At 34.3% G+C, this 16,005-nt stretch overlaps 2 protein-coding genes across 2 annotated transcripts; one reads left to right on the plus strand and one right to left on the minus strand.

The window, feature by feature from the left end:
• Positions 1–9,768: 9,768 nt before the first annotated feature.
• On the plus strand, positions 9,769–10,146 carry LOTGIDRAFT_160046 (hypothetical protein; the record flags this gene model as incomplete). Its single annotated transcript, XM_009054932.1, has 1 exon — positions 9,769–10,146. One exon carries the CDS (start codon positions 9,769–9,771, stop codon positions 10,144–10,146), a length of 378 nt encoding a protein of 125 aa, XP_009053180.1.
• Positions 10,147–13,265: 3,119 nt separating this feature from the next.
• Positions 13,266–14,859, minus strand: LOTGIDRAFT_160047 (hypothetical protein; the record flags this gene model as incomplete). The annotated part of the gene is made up of 2 exons (XM_009054933.1): positions 13,266–13,781; positions 14,041–14,859. The coding sequence occupies 2 exons, from the start codon at positions 14,857–14,859 to the stop codon at positions 13,266–13,268; spliced, it is 1,335 nt and encodes a 444-aa protein (XP_009053181.1).
• Positions 14,860–16,005: the final 1,146 nt, after the last annotated feature.

Raw genomic sequence — 16,005 nt, forward strand, 5'->3', positions numbered from 1 at the left:
TTTCCGGTAAGAAATCCCATTGTGACTTTAAAATGCAACGTTTTATCGATGTATCAGGTTGGATGCGCACTGCTTCGGTACCGTTATAACGGTTCTAGTTTTTTTTTTTTTTTGTCTACTTCTGGTCACGCTCCCCAGCCAAAACTGCACATGTCACACATTGTCTGACACTATTATTTCTTATACTTTGCGTGTCGCTACTGTTTAAATGTAAAATGGCGCATTTTCTTCCAACCGGAAATGACGTATGACGTTCAGCAATCATTACGTATTTCGAATTACTGCTCTAATTCTGCATCTATTTTGACAGTAACTTTTGTTTTGTTCATTACTTTAAACCAATGACTAAAAGATAGCACTTTATAAAATTTCAGATTTTGACTTTTGTCGCTGACTTTTTTTGTTTTAATTTTAGCGTTTTTTTCAACTTCTACAATTTTATTTCAATCGGTCTAAAAATTTAATAGTAGATAAGCATTTTGATTCCTGACAAAAAACTATTTTCAAAATTTCGATGTCACTTCCGGTTTTGACGTCATTCGCCTCTAAACTTGAAATTTCAACTTCCGGAATTTTGTAGGTATTTGAAAAATTCTTTTTGAAATTAGTTAAAATTGTCCCTATAACAATTTTGGAATGAAAAAATTTGAAGCGGAAGTAACCTGTTAGACGCCATCTTGATGTGACCAATTTTTGTAAAAATCGATATTAAGCTTCAGGGGTAAATCTGATTTTTGTGATTTTGGTGTCTAAAGAATCTGCAACCGATTGCTAACAAAACTTAGGAAGCCGATTTTTGAATTTTGGATTCGTATTTTTTTTATTTCCAGTTTTATGTTTTCAGTAATTGTCAAAAATATTAAGGCTCATATCTAGTGACTTTGACCTTTGGTGACCTTGTGACCTGAACAAAAGTTGTTGCCCCATACGAGATATATCTGATGATATCCTCACTTTTGTTGTGCATTGTTAACTTCCGGTTCTACAGCCATTGGAAAATCACGATTTTTAACTTTGAAGAGCTCTGTCACGTGACCTAATTAACATACGACAAAAATTCTTATATATTCTTTGAGTGCATAAAATCTCCTTTTTGGTGATATATCACACTTGATATTTTGATCAAAATTGCGCGTTTTAAAAATCGAAAATTTTCTACTGACTTCTATAGTGACTGTGCGTAAAATCACGGTGTCTATAATTTACCGACAGTCACCGTTGCCCTAAAAAAAAGTTTAACTACGAATATCTCATGATCTAATGATTGTAAAGACTTGAAATTTTGAACATTATTTAACAATGTAGACATCATCACAGACAAATTAAAATTTTTGAAGTGGGCGTGGCACATCCGGTGTGCATTTGCCTTTACCTGAAATATTTGCAATTGTTATAACTCTCATAGTTTTCAATTGTCACCCTAGAAATTTTGCATGAAAATAGAACACTGCTTAGGACAATTTGTGATAAGATTGCAATTGTTTGCAATCTTTACTTTAAAAAAGGGAATAGGTTTAACAATTTTATAAATTTTCATTTTTGATCTTTAACATGAATGACCTTGACCTTTGCATGGTCAAAGGTCATTGACTAAGGATGACCATTCTTACTTTGATCTTTGATGTCCGATATATACTTCCGGTTTTGCAGACGTCCGAAAACAGCAATTTTCGAAACTTCAAAGGCTCATATTACCTTTATTTGACATATGTTGACCTTTTGACCTGAACAAAAGTTGTTGCCCCTTACGAGATATATCCGATAATATCTTCACTTTTGTTGTGCATTGTTAACTTCCGGTTCTACAGCAATTTGAAAATCGCGATTTTTAGCTTTGAAGAGCTCTGTCACGTGAACTAATTAACATATAACAAAATTTCTTATATATTCTTAGAGTGCATGATCTCTCCTTTTTGGCGATATATCACACTTGATATTTTAATCAAAATTGCGCGTTTTAAAAATTGAAAATTTTGTACTGACTTCTATAGTAACTGTGCGTAAAATCACGGTGTCTATAATTTACCGACAGTCACCGTTGCCCTAAAAAAAAAGTTTAACTACGAATATCTCATGATCTAATGATTGTAAAGACTTGAAATTTTGAACATTATTTAACAATGTAGACCTCATCACAGACAAATTAAAATTTTTGAAGTGGGCGTGGCACATCCGGTGGGCATTTACCTTTACTTGAAATATTTGCAATTGTCATAACTCGCAAAGTTTGCAATTGTCATCCTAGAAATTTTGCATGAAAGTAGATCACTGCTTAGGACAATTTGTGATAAGATAACAGTTGTTTGCGTTCTTTACTTTAAAAAAGGGAACAGGTTTAACAATTTTTAAAATTTTCATTTTTGAACTTTTACGTAAATGATCTTGACCTTTGCATGGTCAAAGTTGTTGACATCTTGACCGTAACACAAGTTATAGTATCTGACAAAACCTTTCCAAAAATAATTCCATTTTTGTTGTGCGATTTGTTTTTTTTAACTTTACAGCTATATGAAAATTCGACTTTTTACTACCGAATGTTAACACCTTTTAGTATCGAATGGTATCAAATCCATGCGTCTTTTCACCACCGAACGTTAAACGGTTTAAACGATTTTTTTTACTATTGAATGTTTACATGCTTTTCTTTCCGGTAAGATATCTCATTTTGACTTTAAAATGCAACGTGTTATCGATCTATCAGGTTGGATGCGCACTGCTTCGGTACCGTTATAACGGTTCTAGTTTCTTTTCCGATTTTCATAAAACTTGGTATGTATGTGAATAATCCAATTCTAAATTTGATGGAAATATTGAATTTTTGTTGTGCGCATGCGCATTACAAACTTTTTTTATTTCTTATTCGAATTTCACCAAACTTGGTATGTATGTGTATAATCAAATTCTAAATTTGATGGAATTATCAAATTTGAGTTGTGCGCATGCGCATTGCCAACTTTCTTATTTTTTATCCGAATTCCACCAAACTTGGCATGTATTTGTATAATTCATTTCTAAATTTGATGGAAATATTTAATTTTTGTTGAGCGCATGCGCATTACCAACTTTCTTATTTCTTATCCGGATTTCATCAAACTTATTCTTTATTAATTGACAAATATTCTTTTATTCCTAGTAAATATACTTTAAACTCCATGCACTTGTGGATATTTACATTTAGAGATGCAGAAAGGTATTTACATAAAGTAATTGCAACAGACCATCTTCGTATGTACCTGAATGTCGTAACCCGCCCTGCATCAGTACTGTTATTAGAACAGTTCTAGTTTTTTTTTTTTTTTTCTTCATCCAGGGAGCTTAGTTCTCGGAAACGGCAACGGGTACGGCAAAACGGATTTCACCATGTTTTCAGCAACATGAAGCGACGTTAGCAACAAACAGAAAATCGCCTCTAGAGGGCATGTTTATCAACCGATTTTGATCGGGTTTCTTTCATCGTATTTCTTGTAACAAAGGGCAAATGATAGCAGTTAAAAATTTTTGATTTTCGAAAAATCGTTGCATACTTTTTTTTGCCGAAATTAATCGAAAAATACTATATCGGTTGTTATTTGGCGGATTGACTTGAAACTTACATGGTGTAGACCGCCAGCAAAGTGGAATAAAAGCACACATTATTTTTCCATTACTTCCGGTTTCGATGTTAGTACTTCCGGTGGCGTCACTTCCGGTTGAATTGATTTATGTCAAAAGTAACATATGCATTATATTACCAGCCTTAATACAAACCTTTTAAACTAAAAAAAATCGTACCGGAAGTAACATGTTTGTCGCCATATTGGTTTGCCTCATTTTTGCCCAAATCGATTCCCAGAATTCATTTTTAATCCGATTTTTGTAGGACCGCATTGTTTTTTTCAAAGTTTGAAGGCGTATATCTCATGACCTTGACCTTTGATGACCTTCATTTTTACTGTGATGATAATTTGTGACCTTGTCTATCTGATGACCTTTTGACGTTTGGGGTCAGATTCATATTTCCGATTTTAAAGGGGTCTAAATATGGACAATTTTGAGCCTTTAAAGTGCTATATCTCGGTCCCTAATAGAGATATGGCAATAATTCTTTCGATTGTGTAATGTAGATATTCTCAGCTTTCCATAGATATATAACATGCATACCTTACATTCAAATTCAAAACTCCATTCACTTAACATGGGGTTATTATTAGATAAATCGGCTAATTAGATTAACCTGGCTGTCAACCCCAACAGAAATCAAATTTTAAGTTGTTTTAAAGATACCCTCCCTTTTATATTTCTAAAAATGATCTTTGTCCAGTTATGGTATAAAGTTAAGCTCTCGGGTGGATTGAATCGTGTCATATTATAGTTTAAGCTCACGGCAGCATTATTGAAGGTATACCTCCACTTAATTTACCAACTTTCTCATTTCTTATCCGATTTTCCGAAACTTGGTATGTATGTGTATAATCAAATTCTAAATTTGATGGAATTATCGAATTTGAGTAGTGCGCATGCGCATTGCCAACTTTCTTATTTCTTTTCCGATTTTCATAAAACTTTGTATGATGTGAATAATCCAATTCTAAATTTGATGGAAATATTGAATTTTTGTTGTGCGCATGCGCATTACCAACTCTCTTATTTCTTATTCGAATTTCACCGAACTTGGTATGAATGTGTATAATCCAATTCTAAATTTGATGGAAATTTTTAATTTTTGTTGTGCGCATGCGCATTACCAACTTTCTTATTTTTTATCCGAATTTCACCAAACTCTGTATGTATGTGTTTAATTCAATTCTAAATTTGATGGAAATATTGAATTTTTGTTGATCGCATGCGCATTACCGACTTTCTTATTTTTCATCCGAATTTCACCAAACTTGGTATGTATGTATTTAATTCAATTCTAAATTTGATGGAAATATTGAATTTTTGTTGAGCGCATGCACATTACCAACTTTCTTATTTCTTATCCGGATTTCATCAAACTTATTCTTTATTAATTAACAAATATTCTTTTATTCCTAGTAAATATACTTTAAACTCCAGGCACTTTTGGATATTTGCATTTAGAGATGCAGAAAGGTATTTACATAAAGTAATTGCAATAGACCATCTTCGTATGTACCTGAATGTCGTAACCCGCCTGCATTAGTACTGTTATTAGAACAGTTCTAGTTGCAGGGCGTTCGTAAGCGAACGCCCTGCTTTGTTTTCGAATTGATTTTTTTTTTTTTCGTCTACGGCGGGCCGGTTTTCTCGGCAACGGCAATAGGTACGGGAAAACGGACTTCATGGCGTTTTGTAACTCGTGGCTAATCACAGTTTAAATGTAAAATAAAAATTTTCTGAGCAACATTACGCAACGTTGCAAAAAACCGAAAATGGACTCTAGAGGGCGTGTTTATCAACCGATTTTGATCGGGTTTTCTGCATCGTATTTCTTGTAACAATGGACAAATGATAGCAGTTAAAAATTTTCGATTTTCGAAAATTCGTTGCATACTTTTTTTTGCCGAAATTAATCGAAAAATACTATTTCGGTTGTTATTTGGCGGATTGACTTGAAACTTACGTGGTGTAGACCGCCAGCATAGAGACATAAAATTACACATTCAATTTTTTTTTATCACTTCTGGTTTCGATTTTAGTACTTCCGGTGGTATCACTTCCGGTGGAATTGAGTTATGTCAAAAATAACATATGCATTATATTACCAGCCTTAATACAAACTTATTAAACTAAAAAAATCCGCACCGGAAGTAACATGTTGGCCGCCATTTTGGTTTGCCTCATTTTGCAGAAACTGCTATTCAAAGGCCATTTTTCATCCGATTTGCATAACTTTTGTGTCAAATGATCTGTTCAATGTTTGTCTACAAATGATAGGAAGCATAATTTTGATTTTCTGTTTTGCCTTTTTGTACTACCGGATGTTTTTTTTCAAAGTTTGAAGGCGTATATCTCATGACCTTGACCATTGATGACCTTCATATTTACTGTGATGATAATTTGTGACCTTGTCTATCTGCTGACCTTTTGACCTTTGGGGTCAGATACCTATTTCCGATTTTACAGGGTTCTAAATATGGACCATTTTGAGCCTTTAAAGTGCTCTATCTCGGTCCCTAATAGAGATATGGCAACAATTCTTTCGATTTTGTAATGTAGATATTCTCAGCTTTCCATAGATATATAACATGCATTCCTTACATGCAAATTCAAAACTCCATTCACTTAACATGGGGTTATTATTAGATAAATCGGCTAATTAGATTAACCTGGCTGTCAACCCCAACAGAAATCAAATTTTAAGTTGTTTTAAAGATACCCCCCCTTTTATAATTCTTAAAAATGATCTTTGTCCAGTTATGGTATAAAATTAAGCTTTTAGGTGGATTGAATCATGTCATATTTTAGTTTAAGCTCACGGCAGCATATTGAAGGTATACCTCCACTTAATTTACCAACTTTCTCATTTCTTATCCGATTTTCATCAAACTTGCTATGTATGTGTATAATCAAATTACATTGAGTAATCTTATTGATGGAAATATCGAATTTGCTTAGTGCGCATGCGCATTGCCAACTTCCTTATTTACTATCCAATTTTCACCAAACTTGGTATGTATGTGTATAATCAAATTCTAAATTTGATGGAATTATCGAATTTGCGTAGTGCGCATGCGCATTGCCAACTTTCTTATTTCTTATCCGATTTTCACCAAACTTGGTATGTATGTGTATAATCAAATTCTAAATTTGATGGAATTATCGAATTTGCGAAGTGCGCATGCGCATTGCCAATTTTCTTATTTATTGTTCGATTTTCATCAAACTTGGTATGTATGTGTATAATCAAATTCTAAATTTACCGGAATTATCGAATTTGAGTAGTGCGCATGCGCATTGCCAACCTTCTTATTTCTTTTCCGATTTTCATAAAACTTGGTATGTATGTGAATAATTCAATTCTAAATTTGATGGAAATGTTGAATTTTTGGTGTGCGCATGCGCATTACCACCTTTTTCATTTCTTATTCGAATTTCACCAAACCAAATGTATGTGTATAATCCAATTCTAAATTTGATGGAAATTTTTAATTTTTGTTGTACGCATGCGCATTACCGACTTTCTTATTTTTTATCCGAATTTCACCAAACTTAATATGTATGTGTTTAATTCAATTCTAAATTTGATGAAAATATTGAATTTTTGTTGAGCGCATGCACATTACCAACTTTTTTATTTCTTATCCGGATTTCATCAAACTTATTCTTTATTAATTGACAAATATTCTTTTATTCCTAGTAAATATACTTTAAACTCCAGGCACTTTTGGATATTTGCATTTAGAGATGCAGAAAGGTATTTACATAAAGTAATTGCAATAGACCATCTTCGTATGTACCTGAATGTCGTAACCCGCCCTGCATCAGTACTGTTACTGTTATTCGTTTTCGTAACGATTATTTTTTTTTCGTCAGCTAGGGAGCTTATTTCTCGGAACCAGAAATAGGTACGACAAAACAGACTTCATGACGTTTTCTAACTCGTGGCTATTCACGTATTAAATGTAAAACAAAAATGTTCTGCGCAACCGGAAGTGAGATAGCAAAAAACCGGAAATGGACTGTAGAGGGCCTATTTATCGTTCGATTTTGCTCAGGTTTCCTTTATTATGATTCTTAGTACAAAGGACATATGATAGTAGTTGAAAATATTCGATTTTCCAAAATTCGTTCGATACTTTTTTTTGTCGAAATTAATCGAAAAATGCTATTTCGGTTGCTTTTGGACGGATCGATTTGAAATTTTTATGGCGTAGACCGTCGGTATGGGCAAATAATTCTGCATAGTCAAAAAATGTTTATCACTTCCGGTTTCGATATAAGTACTTCCGGTGGCATCACTTCCGGTGAAATTGAGTTATGTAAGAAATGACATATGCATAAGGTTAGTGTCACTAATGCAAAGTGTTATAACTAAAAAAAATCGTGCGGGAAGTAACATATAGGTCGCCATATTGGTTTGCCTCAATATGCAAAACTTGCTATTTTGGAGATATTTATTAGTAGTATATGACGTTTCGGATATGACGCATTTCCCTTCTGCGCATGCGCAGCTTTTTCAATGCGTCATATCCGAAAAGACACAACTGTTAAAATGTATTATAACAGACTTCCCAAACTGCTAAAATGTATTATAACAGACTTTCCAAACTGTTAAAAATGTATTATAACACACACCCCCCCCCCCCCCCCCCCCAAAATGTATTATAAATTACCCAAACTACAGGCAAGAATCCCTATAATAATACAGTATAAAATAACCGCCTTAAAAATGTCTTTAATTTTAAAACCCGAACAAAAAAAATTCGAAGGAGACGGCTTCTTCTCTGCGCTAAAATCTCTCATCCCGAAAGGGGCCAATTTTGTCTCAAAAAACAAATCGCTCATTTCCTCAAAAGCGCAAGCTCTTGGATCTGTGGCAAAAGCAGGAGTAAATATTAATCTGACGAACTTAAAGAACTGCAGCTAATAAGAGAACTAAGAAACAAGAGACTAGAACGACAAGCCCTAGAAAAACAAGGAAAATGGTTTAAAATCATTGGATAAAAATGGCAAGCAAAAATTACAGATTGGATCCAATCTTTCAATTGTATGATCCGATTCAATATTCGTTCAACAAGAAGAAAGAGGATTACGTAATCATCTCACCATCGGTAGGGACAAAGACCCAAATAAACGACGGAGGAAGAGTTACCTTTGAAATTAATTCGTTGCTGCTTTCCGATGCCCATTTCCGATGCGATTTCAAAATCAAAGACGCCGCTCAGAATCGAATTCCACAAACCAACACGACTTCAGAAAACAACTTCTTTTCGTCTTTACTCAGCGAAATGGTTTTGGAAGCTGGTTCAAATCCGATAGAGACCATAAAACACCCCGGCGACTTTGACACAATGTTGAAAACGGTTCTGTATCCCAAAAACTACGATTCAGTTTCGGGATGGATTCCCGATGTCGGTGACGGAGAAGTTTTAAAAGAACCGGTCAGAACTGTAGCAAATGACGCAGACCTTGCTAGGATAAGGGTAGTTGCTAGAAACACACTGGAAAGAGTGACTCGCGGAGACAAGATATTCTTTGGTGAAAACAACTCTTGGAAATAACGAATATCCAACTTTACATACCGGTAATCACTCCTTCCGTAGAAGTGGAAACGAGAATATTCAACTCTTTAACCAAAGACATCGAAATTGCTTTTCTTCGTCGTAACACTGTAGGTAGCATGACTTTAACGGGAGAATCCACCACGTGGCCAATCACCAACACCGTCAAACCAGCGAGATATCTAATGGTCGGTTTCAAAAACTTGCCAGACTCTCAGACAAACAACAACAACATTTCCAGAGTGGCATTGAACCATACTCAAGATCCCATCATTCGCAAAGTTCAAGTCAGATTGAACAACGATAATTATCCTGCCAAAAAGATTACAACGAATTGTACAGAAACTATAAAAACATGTGCGAATTGTTTGGAAATACGCCTCAGTTTGAATACACAGATTTTTCACTCAATCATCCAATCTTTTGTTTCGATCTGTCAGCTCATCAAGAAGATCTTTTCAAAACAGGGGTAAACATAAATATTCACATCGATAAAACACAAGGAGATGTGACCGGCTACTGTTTAATGCTGGAAGAAGCAAAACATTTGATTAAAATATCAGATAGAAGAATGATAAGAATTGAATAAAAAAACCCTTTAAAAATGAAACCAGAAACTTTAGTTATGAAAATAATAGAAGCTATGGAAACGAATTCGCCGACTCTAATAACTTACAACGGTAAAAAAGTGCATATAACCCAAAAGATTATCGATAAATACAAACATTGCAAAGTCAGAGACGATATAGACTTGGAAAGAATTGATGAGAATTTAACTAAAAAAGGTGGATTTTTACCTTTCTTACCTTTAATCTTTGCTGGTTTAGCTGCAGCTGGTGCAACTGCCGGTGGAGCTGCTGGGATAGCCAAAGCTGTCAACGATAAGAAAGCTGAAGCCGCTGCAAACGCCGAAGCACGTAGACACAATTTGGCAATGGAAAGAGAAGCACGAGGAGGTTCGGGAGTAGGAGATAACGGTTAAAGAATTCGGACAAAGATTTGGCGAAGAAACCAAGAAAACTGTTAAAGAAGGATTAAGCAAATTAATAGATAAAATCGACACTGGCAAGGGCAACGCCATATTTTTTAAAAACATACGTTCGGGCGAGGGAATCTTTCTTTCAAAGTATAAAGGGAATGGGGTGATTTTTGGTACGAAAATGTAATAAATAAAAATGGGCAAGAAATTCAAACATTCGGACATATTTCCTAGCAACCCCATGCTCATGTGCATTTGCGGATCTTCGGGTTGTGGAAAGACTTATCTCACTTTTAACATGTTGACAACACCGAATCTGTTAGATTTCGAGTCTCTGTATATTTACACGACTACTCCCGAACAATCCTATTATCAGTTTCTCAAAGCTTTGGAATACATCTCGAAAGAAGAAGTTCAAGACATTTTTCACTACTACGAAAGCAACGAAGACTTGCAAGAGAACGCGGAAATAAAAGACATTTTAGACGGCTTTATCAAAGAAAAGAATCCTTCTCTGAAACCAACCGACGTCAAAGTGTTTCTGACTAAAAACGTCAACGATTTTAGACTTGACTAAAATCGACAACCACCGAAAGAACTTGATTGTCTTTGACGACTGCGTGGCACAAAAAAGTCAAACCGTTCAAACAAGAATTCTTCACCAAAGGAAGACATCACAACTGTCACTGCATATATCAATCCCAATCTTTCTACGGAATGGACGCCTTGTTTATCAGAAAGAACGCAAATTGTTTTTTTTATTATTTGAATTAAATGATAAAGATTTATCTCAAATCATTCAGTCTATAAATCACGGAATGGATAGAGATACATTTTAAAAAGGTTTGTAAAGCTCAATGGAGAAACCCAGATGATCATGGATATGTATTTGTAAATACTAGAAAACCTGCGGGAGAAAGAGTTATGATCGATATATGTTAATTTTATTTTTTTAAAAATGACGGATTGGAATGATTTTTTAAAAAGAAATAGAGAATATTTCAAAGCTAAGAATAAAATAAAGACCCAAGTTGAAAATAACAGATTACAACAACTCGGATTAACGGAAAATCTTCAGACTCTATTTCAACCCATATTAAAAAGTCAAGAAGATATTAAAAAGAGATTCGCTATAGAATCCACGCCTCGTATAGAACCCACACCTCATCACCCCAAAGCGATTGAATATAGTGGTGTTATAATTAGGACAGTAGATGATGTAAAACGTCTTTTTTCAAACCCTAGCCCAGAATTACCAAAAAGCATTTCACCAATCATTGATGAAGCGGGTTTGTTGTTCAATGGTTTTAGAATTTATAATCGATACAAAAGATTACATATACACATTAACGAGAGGGTTAATAGATTTAATGAATGGCGAGGATGTTGAAATTGCCGATTACAAGGATTTAGTAGCATACTCAAAATTTCTACATGTGATCAGAAAGTCAGGACCCGAAACAAGAAGATTGAAAGAAGTTGATTTATATATAACAAAAGTTATTGAGCAAGATGAAGAGGAGGTAGATGATTATACAGAAGACTATCCACCAATCATACAAGAAATAGACGAATTCGATGATATGGTGGCATCTGGACAAGGTATAACGTTTTTATCCGACAACAATAAAGAATTGCTTAATAGATTAGAAATAATATTAGCGGCCATGAAAGAAGGTCATCGATCGGACAGACAATACAACGAAGTCAATGGCATATTAAAACGACTTTTGGAGAAAGAAATCATCACTAAAGAAGACTATATAAACGTCATTAAAAATGTCCAATAAAGAACAATTGTTCGTTATCACCTCGAATAAACCAGACATCAAATTGTCTCTAAACTACGAGTATGAACTCGATCGCAATAAACAGTACGAACTGGGATTAAAGTATTTCTCCGTTTACATCCATTAGAAACATCAACGAAAAAAACAATCAATTAAAAATATCGACGGATAACGGAGTTACGTTCGAAACCATAAGCTTACTACCGGGAAGCTACGAATACGTAGCCCCATCAACGAATACCTATCCGAATACGCAGGAAGCGTGAACGGTAAAAACAATATCGAATTCGAAGGTAATTTGAATCTGAACAAAATAAAACTGATCTTGAGAAATAAAGTTGAAAGTCGATTTCAACGTAGAAAATTCGTTGAATGCGTTACTAGGGTTCGATAAACGAATATACGCGCAATCGACATTGGCGCCGCACAAGGCCAACATCGAGAACGACATCGACGTGATCGGATACAGAATTATAGAGAAACCGTTTCAAACGACCTATTTACCAGTCAAATAACTTCTAAATTTGGAATAACTACTCCATTGGTGAAACTTTTTTCCCATGGTTTATTAAATTCGTTCGACACATCATGTCCGCTTGCTAACTGAACGTAATCTTCTACACTTAAATTATCATTAGAATAACATTTAAACGTTTTCTTTTCTTTTAAGACACCATCAGAAGTCAAAACGTTGTTGTATTTGACTTTTGGTGCTAAATATAAACCAAATATAATTCCACCGTCACCGTAATCGTTTTTACCTTTGCAATAGTCTTTTTCGGAGACCAAACCAGCTCTGTTTAGTTTTTCCCAATTGTTGGATGAAATGTACAAACTATCTGTGTCGGTATAGTATATTTCGGGTTTATAAAATCCATTTATGACGTGAATGAAATTGTTCATTATTTTTTTACTGTGAGATAAAACGAATGATCCCAAATGACTAGGTGTTAGTCGTGTAGATTACTATCTTCGGTAGTAATCTCTTTTTCTTCAATTTCTGTTTCAACAATAAATTGAGTATCATTAATTTTCTCATAGGTTTTAACACTATATAGACACAGCTTTATGGAACAACAATCACTGGTTAAAGTTTTATGCAACGTTTCGACGTGTTTCCCCCGTCGTCCTCAGGCACAGAAGTCAATACAAAATTTTCGAATTCTAAAAAGCGCAATTTCAATCAAAATGCCAAGTGTTATATATCATTTGAAAGAATAGATTGTGTGTAATAAGGGAAACACGTTGCATAAAACTTTAACCAGTGATTGTTGTTCCATAAAGCTGTGTCTATATATCGTACTCACAATTGCTAAATGCCATTCAAAGACTTTAGGTTTTAACACGTGAATCAAAGTTGGCCTGTAAAGTTGCTTCATTCCATAAATGTCTAGTTGTGAATATGTCTTTCTGAATTGATTTACCATACAAGGAATTACCTAATAATTTCATGCAATTACTACCCACGATATTACCTTCTCGTTTATATTTATTTCTTAGATCTCTCAAAATTAAAATATAATCTCTATAGGGTGGAGTTTCTAATATTCTAATAATTCTTCCACCAGCTTTCACTATTTCTTGAATATCGACCGATGTTAAAACGTCGTGACAGAAACCATTTCTGAACCTGATTTTAGTACCAGTTTCCTTTTTACCTCCTTTATTCGTGAAAGTGATTTTATCTTTAGCTGGTATCGGTTGGAAGAACATGTTTTTGGGATAGTCAAACCACACTGTTAAAATTGCTGTTCTAGGTCTGAATTTTTGTTTATTGAAGAGTTTTACAAATTCTTTTTCTTCTTCTGGTAGAAACGATCTTCCTCCTTCCGCTCTCGGATATTCAGTCTAAATCCGACATGGCGGAAGCGTATAAACCGTTAGCATCAAATGCCATTAGTTTAGTATTAGAATGCTCCGTTTTGTCTTTTGTGCTTGCGCTGTATTCTTTGAATAAATCAATTATCTTATTACTTTCTGTTTGTGAAATATATTCCTTTAATACGTTACAAATTTCATCCATTTTGTTCGTTTCAAATGATTTTCTATTTCTTCATTAGATCGTCTGATAAAATTTCTTATAAAAGGATTTAGTGTGCGAATAAACTTTTTCTATATTTTCTTTTTCGGTATGTTTCGCAACCATTCTAGTAGTTTCATACCATTCTTCTTCCACCATTTCTTTATCGTAATGATATAAATAATACCAACCCTTTAAAGATAAAGATGGAGCCGTTAGATTATTGGACATATTCTGGTTTACAACTTCTTTCGTGACTTGGTTGTATTTTATCAAACAAGCTCCCAAACAGAGAGTGTCTCTCTTGGCGTAAGGTTCCCATTCGTGTCTCAATTCCTCCCAGTTGTCTTGTGTGTATTTAGCGATATCTACGTCGGCAATCTTTCTCAAATTCGTGGGAAGATTGGAAGAATTTCCCCATGCGGCCAAACTAGAGGATTCGTGTTGATAGGAACACGTGAAATTAATACCCTTTATTTCTTTCTGTCTTTTCCATTTTTTCTGTAAATCTTCATCTGTGTATGGATTAGATAAAGGAAAAGATAGAATTCCTCTGGGTGTTTTTAAAGGGCAATGCGTTAGTTTTTTTGTATTTTTAAGCACGATCCAGTTGTCGAAACCACTGCCGTTATGAGAAATTAATATTAATCTCTTTCTATCATATTGACCTAAATATTTCAACATTTGATCTATACAATCTGTACCTACAAATAGTTCTACTACATTCATTAGTTTATCCTTAAATTCTTCTGGAACATTATCAGTAGGAAAGATATTTTTTATCATTTCTAACTTTTTTCTTAGTTTTTCTGAATTAATTAAAGTGCAGGCATAAGGAATTGCTCTTCGACTGTTTTTTTCTGAATACGTTTCGCAATCCCAAGCGAATAACGCATCATCACTCATACTTGAAAGCACGTTTAGTTTGAGGGGTGAAACCTGTGTTACTGCGTTATCGTCTCTACACGTTTTCCACACCTGTTCGTAATTGTCTTCTATTTCTTGAATTCCCAAACTTTTTTGGCTTCTTCTAACAGACAGAAATGCGAGTTGTGTAAGTAAAAAACCCAATCTAATTCATCGTGAACGTCTCTGGGATGAAAATGTCTGTTTTTGGGATTATAAATTTGAAACGAAGTGTTAAATTTCTTGTTGAATTCCTTCATTCTAGCACAAGTCATCACTCTTTTTCTATTTGCTTTTGAAAACCCGTTGATGTATTCTTGAAATTTACACGTTAAATCTTTGTTCAAAACACGATTGACGCATTTGATAAAACAGTGACCATCTGTAGGTATGTAACAATTTTCGCCTTCGTATTCATTTATCTTTTTAAGTAGAACAGTTCCTCCTCTACCAACTCTCGACCTTTTGATTTCTTGGAAATTGTCTTTCATTAAAATTATTTTTCCTGTAAAATACCAATCGGAAGCATCGGATTTTTCGTCCATATTTGAAAAGATATTGTGAAAGGTTTTGGCATTGAAACCGAGGAGTGACATGTATTGTCTGTGATTCCCTTCCTCGACTATCTCTCCATCTATTTTAATTTGTCCTTTGAATGTTTTAAATTTATCAGAGATAGCCTTGATAACATCGGAAAATAGGGCGTTTTCTATCAATGTTTCATCGTGTTCGATTTTATTCATATTTTTTTAAGTATATATTTTTGATTTCTGTATGGAATTTGTCCAAAATTTCATTGAATTCTTTTAATTCTTCAACTGTTATGTTCTTGTCTTCTCTCGATCTTTCGAAAAAGATGTACAATTGATTAAGATACATATTCAAGATATCCGTTTTCTTTTTATAATGAGCTTTCTTTTTGCTCGTGAAACCTAAAGTGATGAGGCCGCAAGAGGTCGTTTGAACGGCTGTTAATGCAGCCAATACGGTTGGGACGATGACCGGAAGCATTAATCCACCAGTCACGGCCGTTGCCACCGTTACTCCTACCGTTAGAACTGTGCTCGCTGTTTTGAAAAAAGAATCGATTCTACTCCATGTTTTCCTGCATGTATTGCACTGTCTCAACTTTATTTCAACTCTCTG

Source organism: Lottia gigantea, assembly GCF_000327385.1.
Source record: "Lottia gigantea unplaced genomic scaffold LOTGIsca_23, whole genome shotgun sequence".
Classification (NCBI taxonomy): Eukaryota; Metazoa; Mollusca; class Gastropoda; family Lottiidae; genus Lottia; species Lottia gigantea.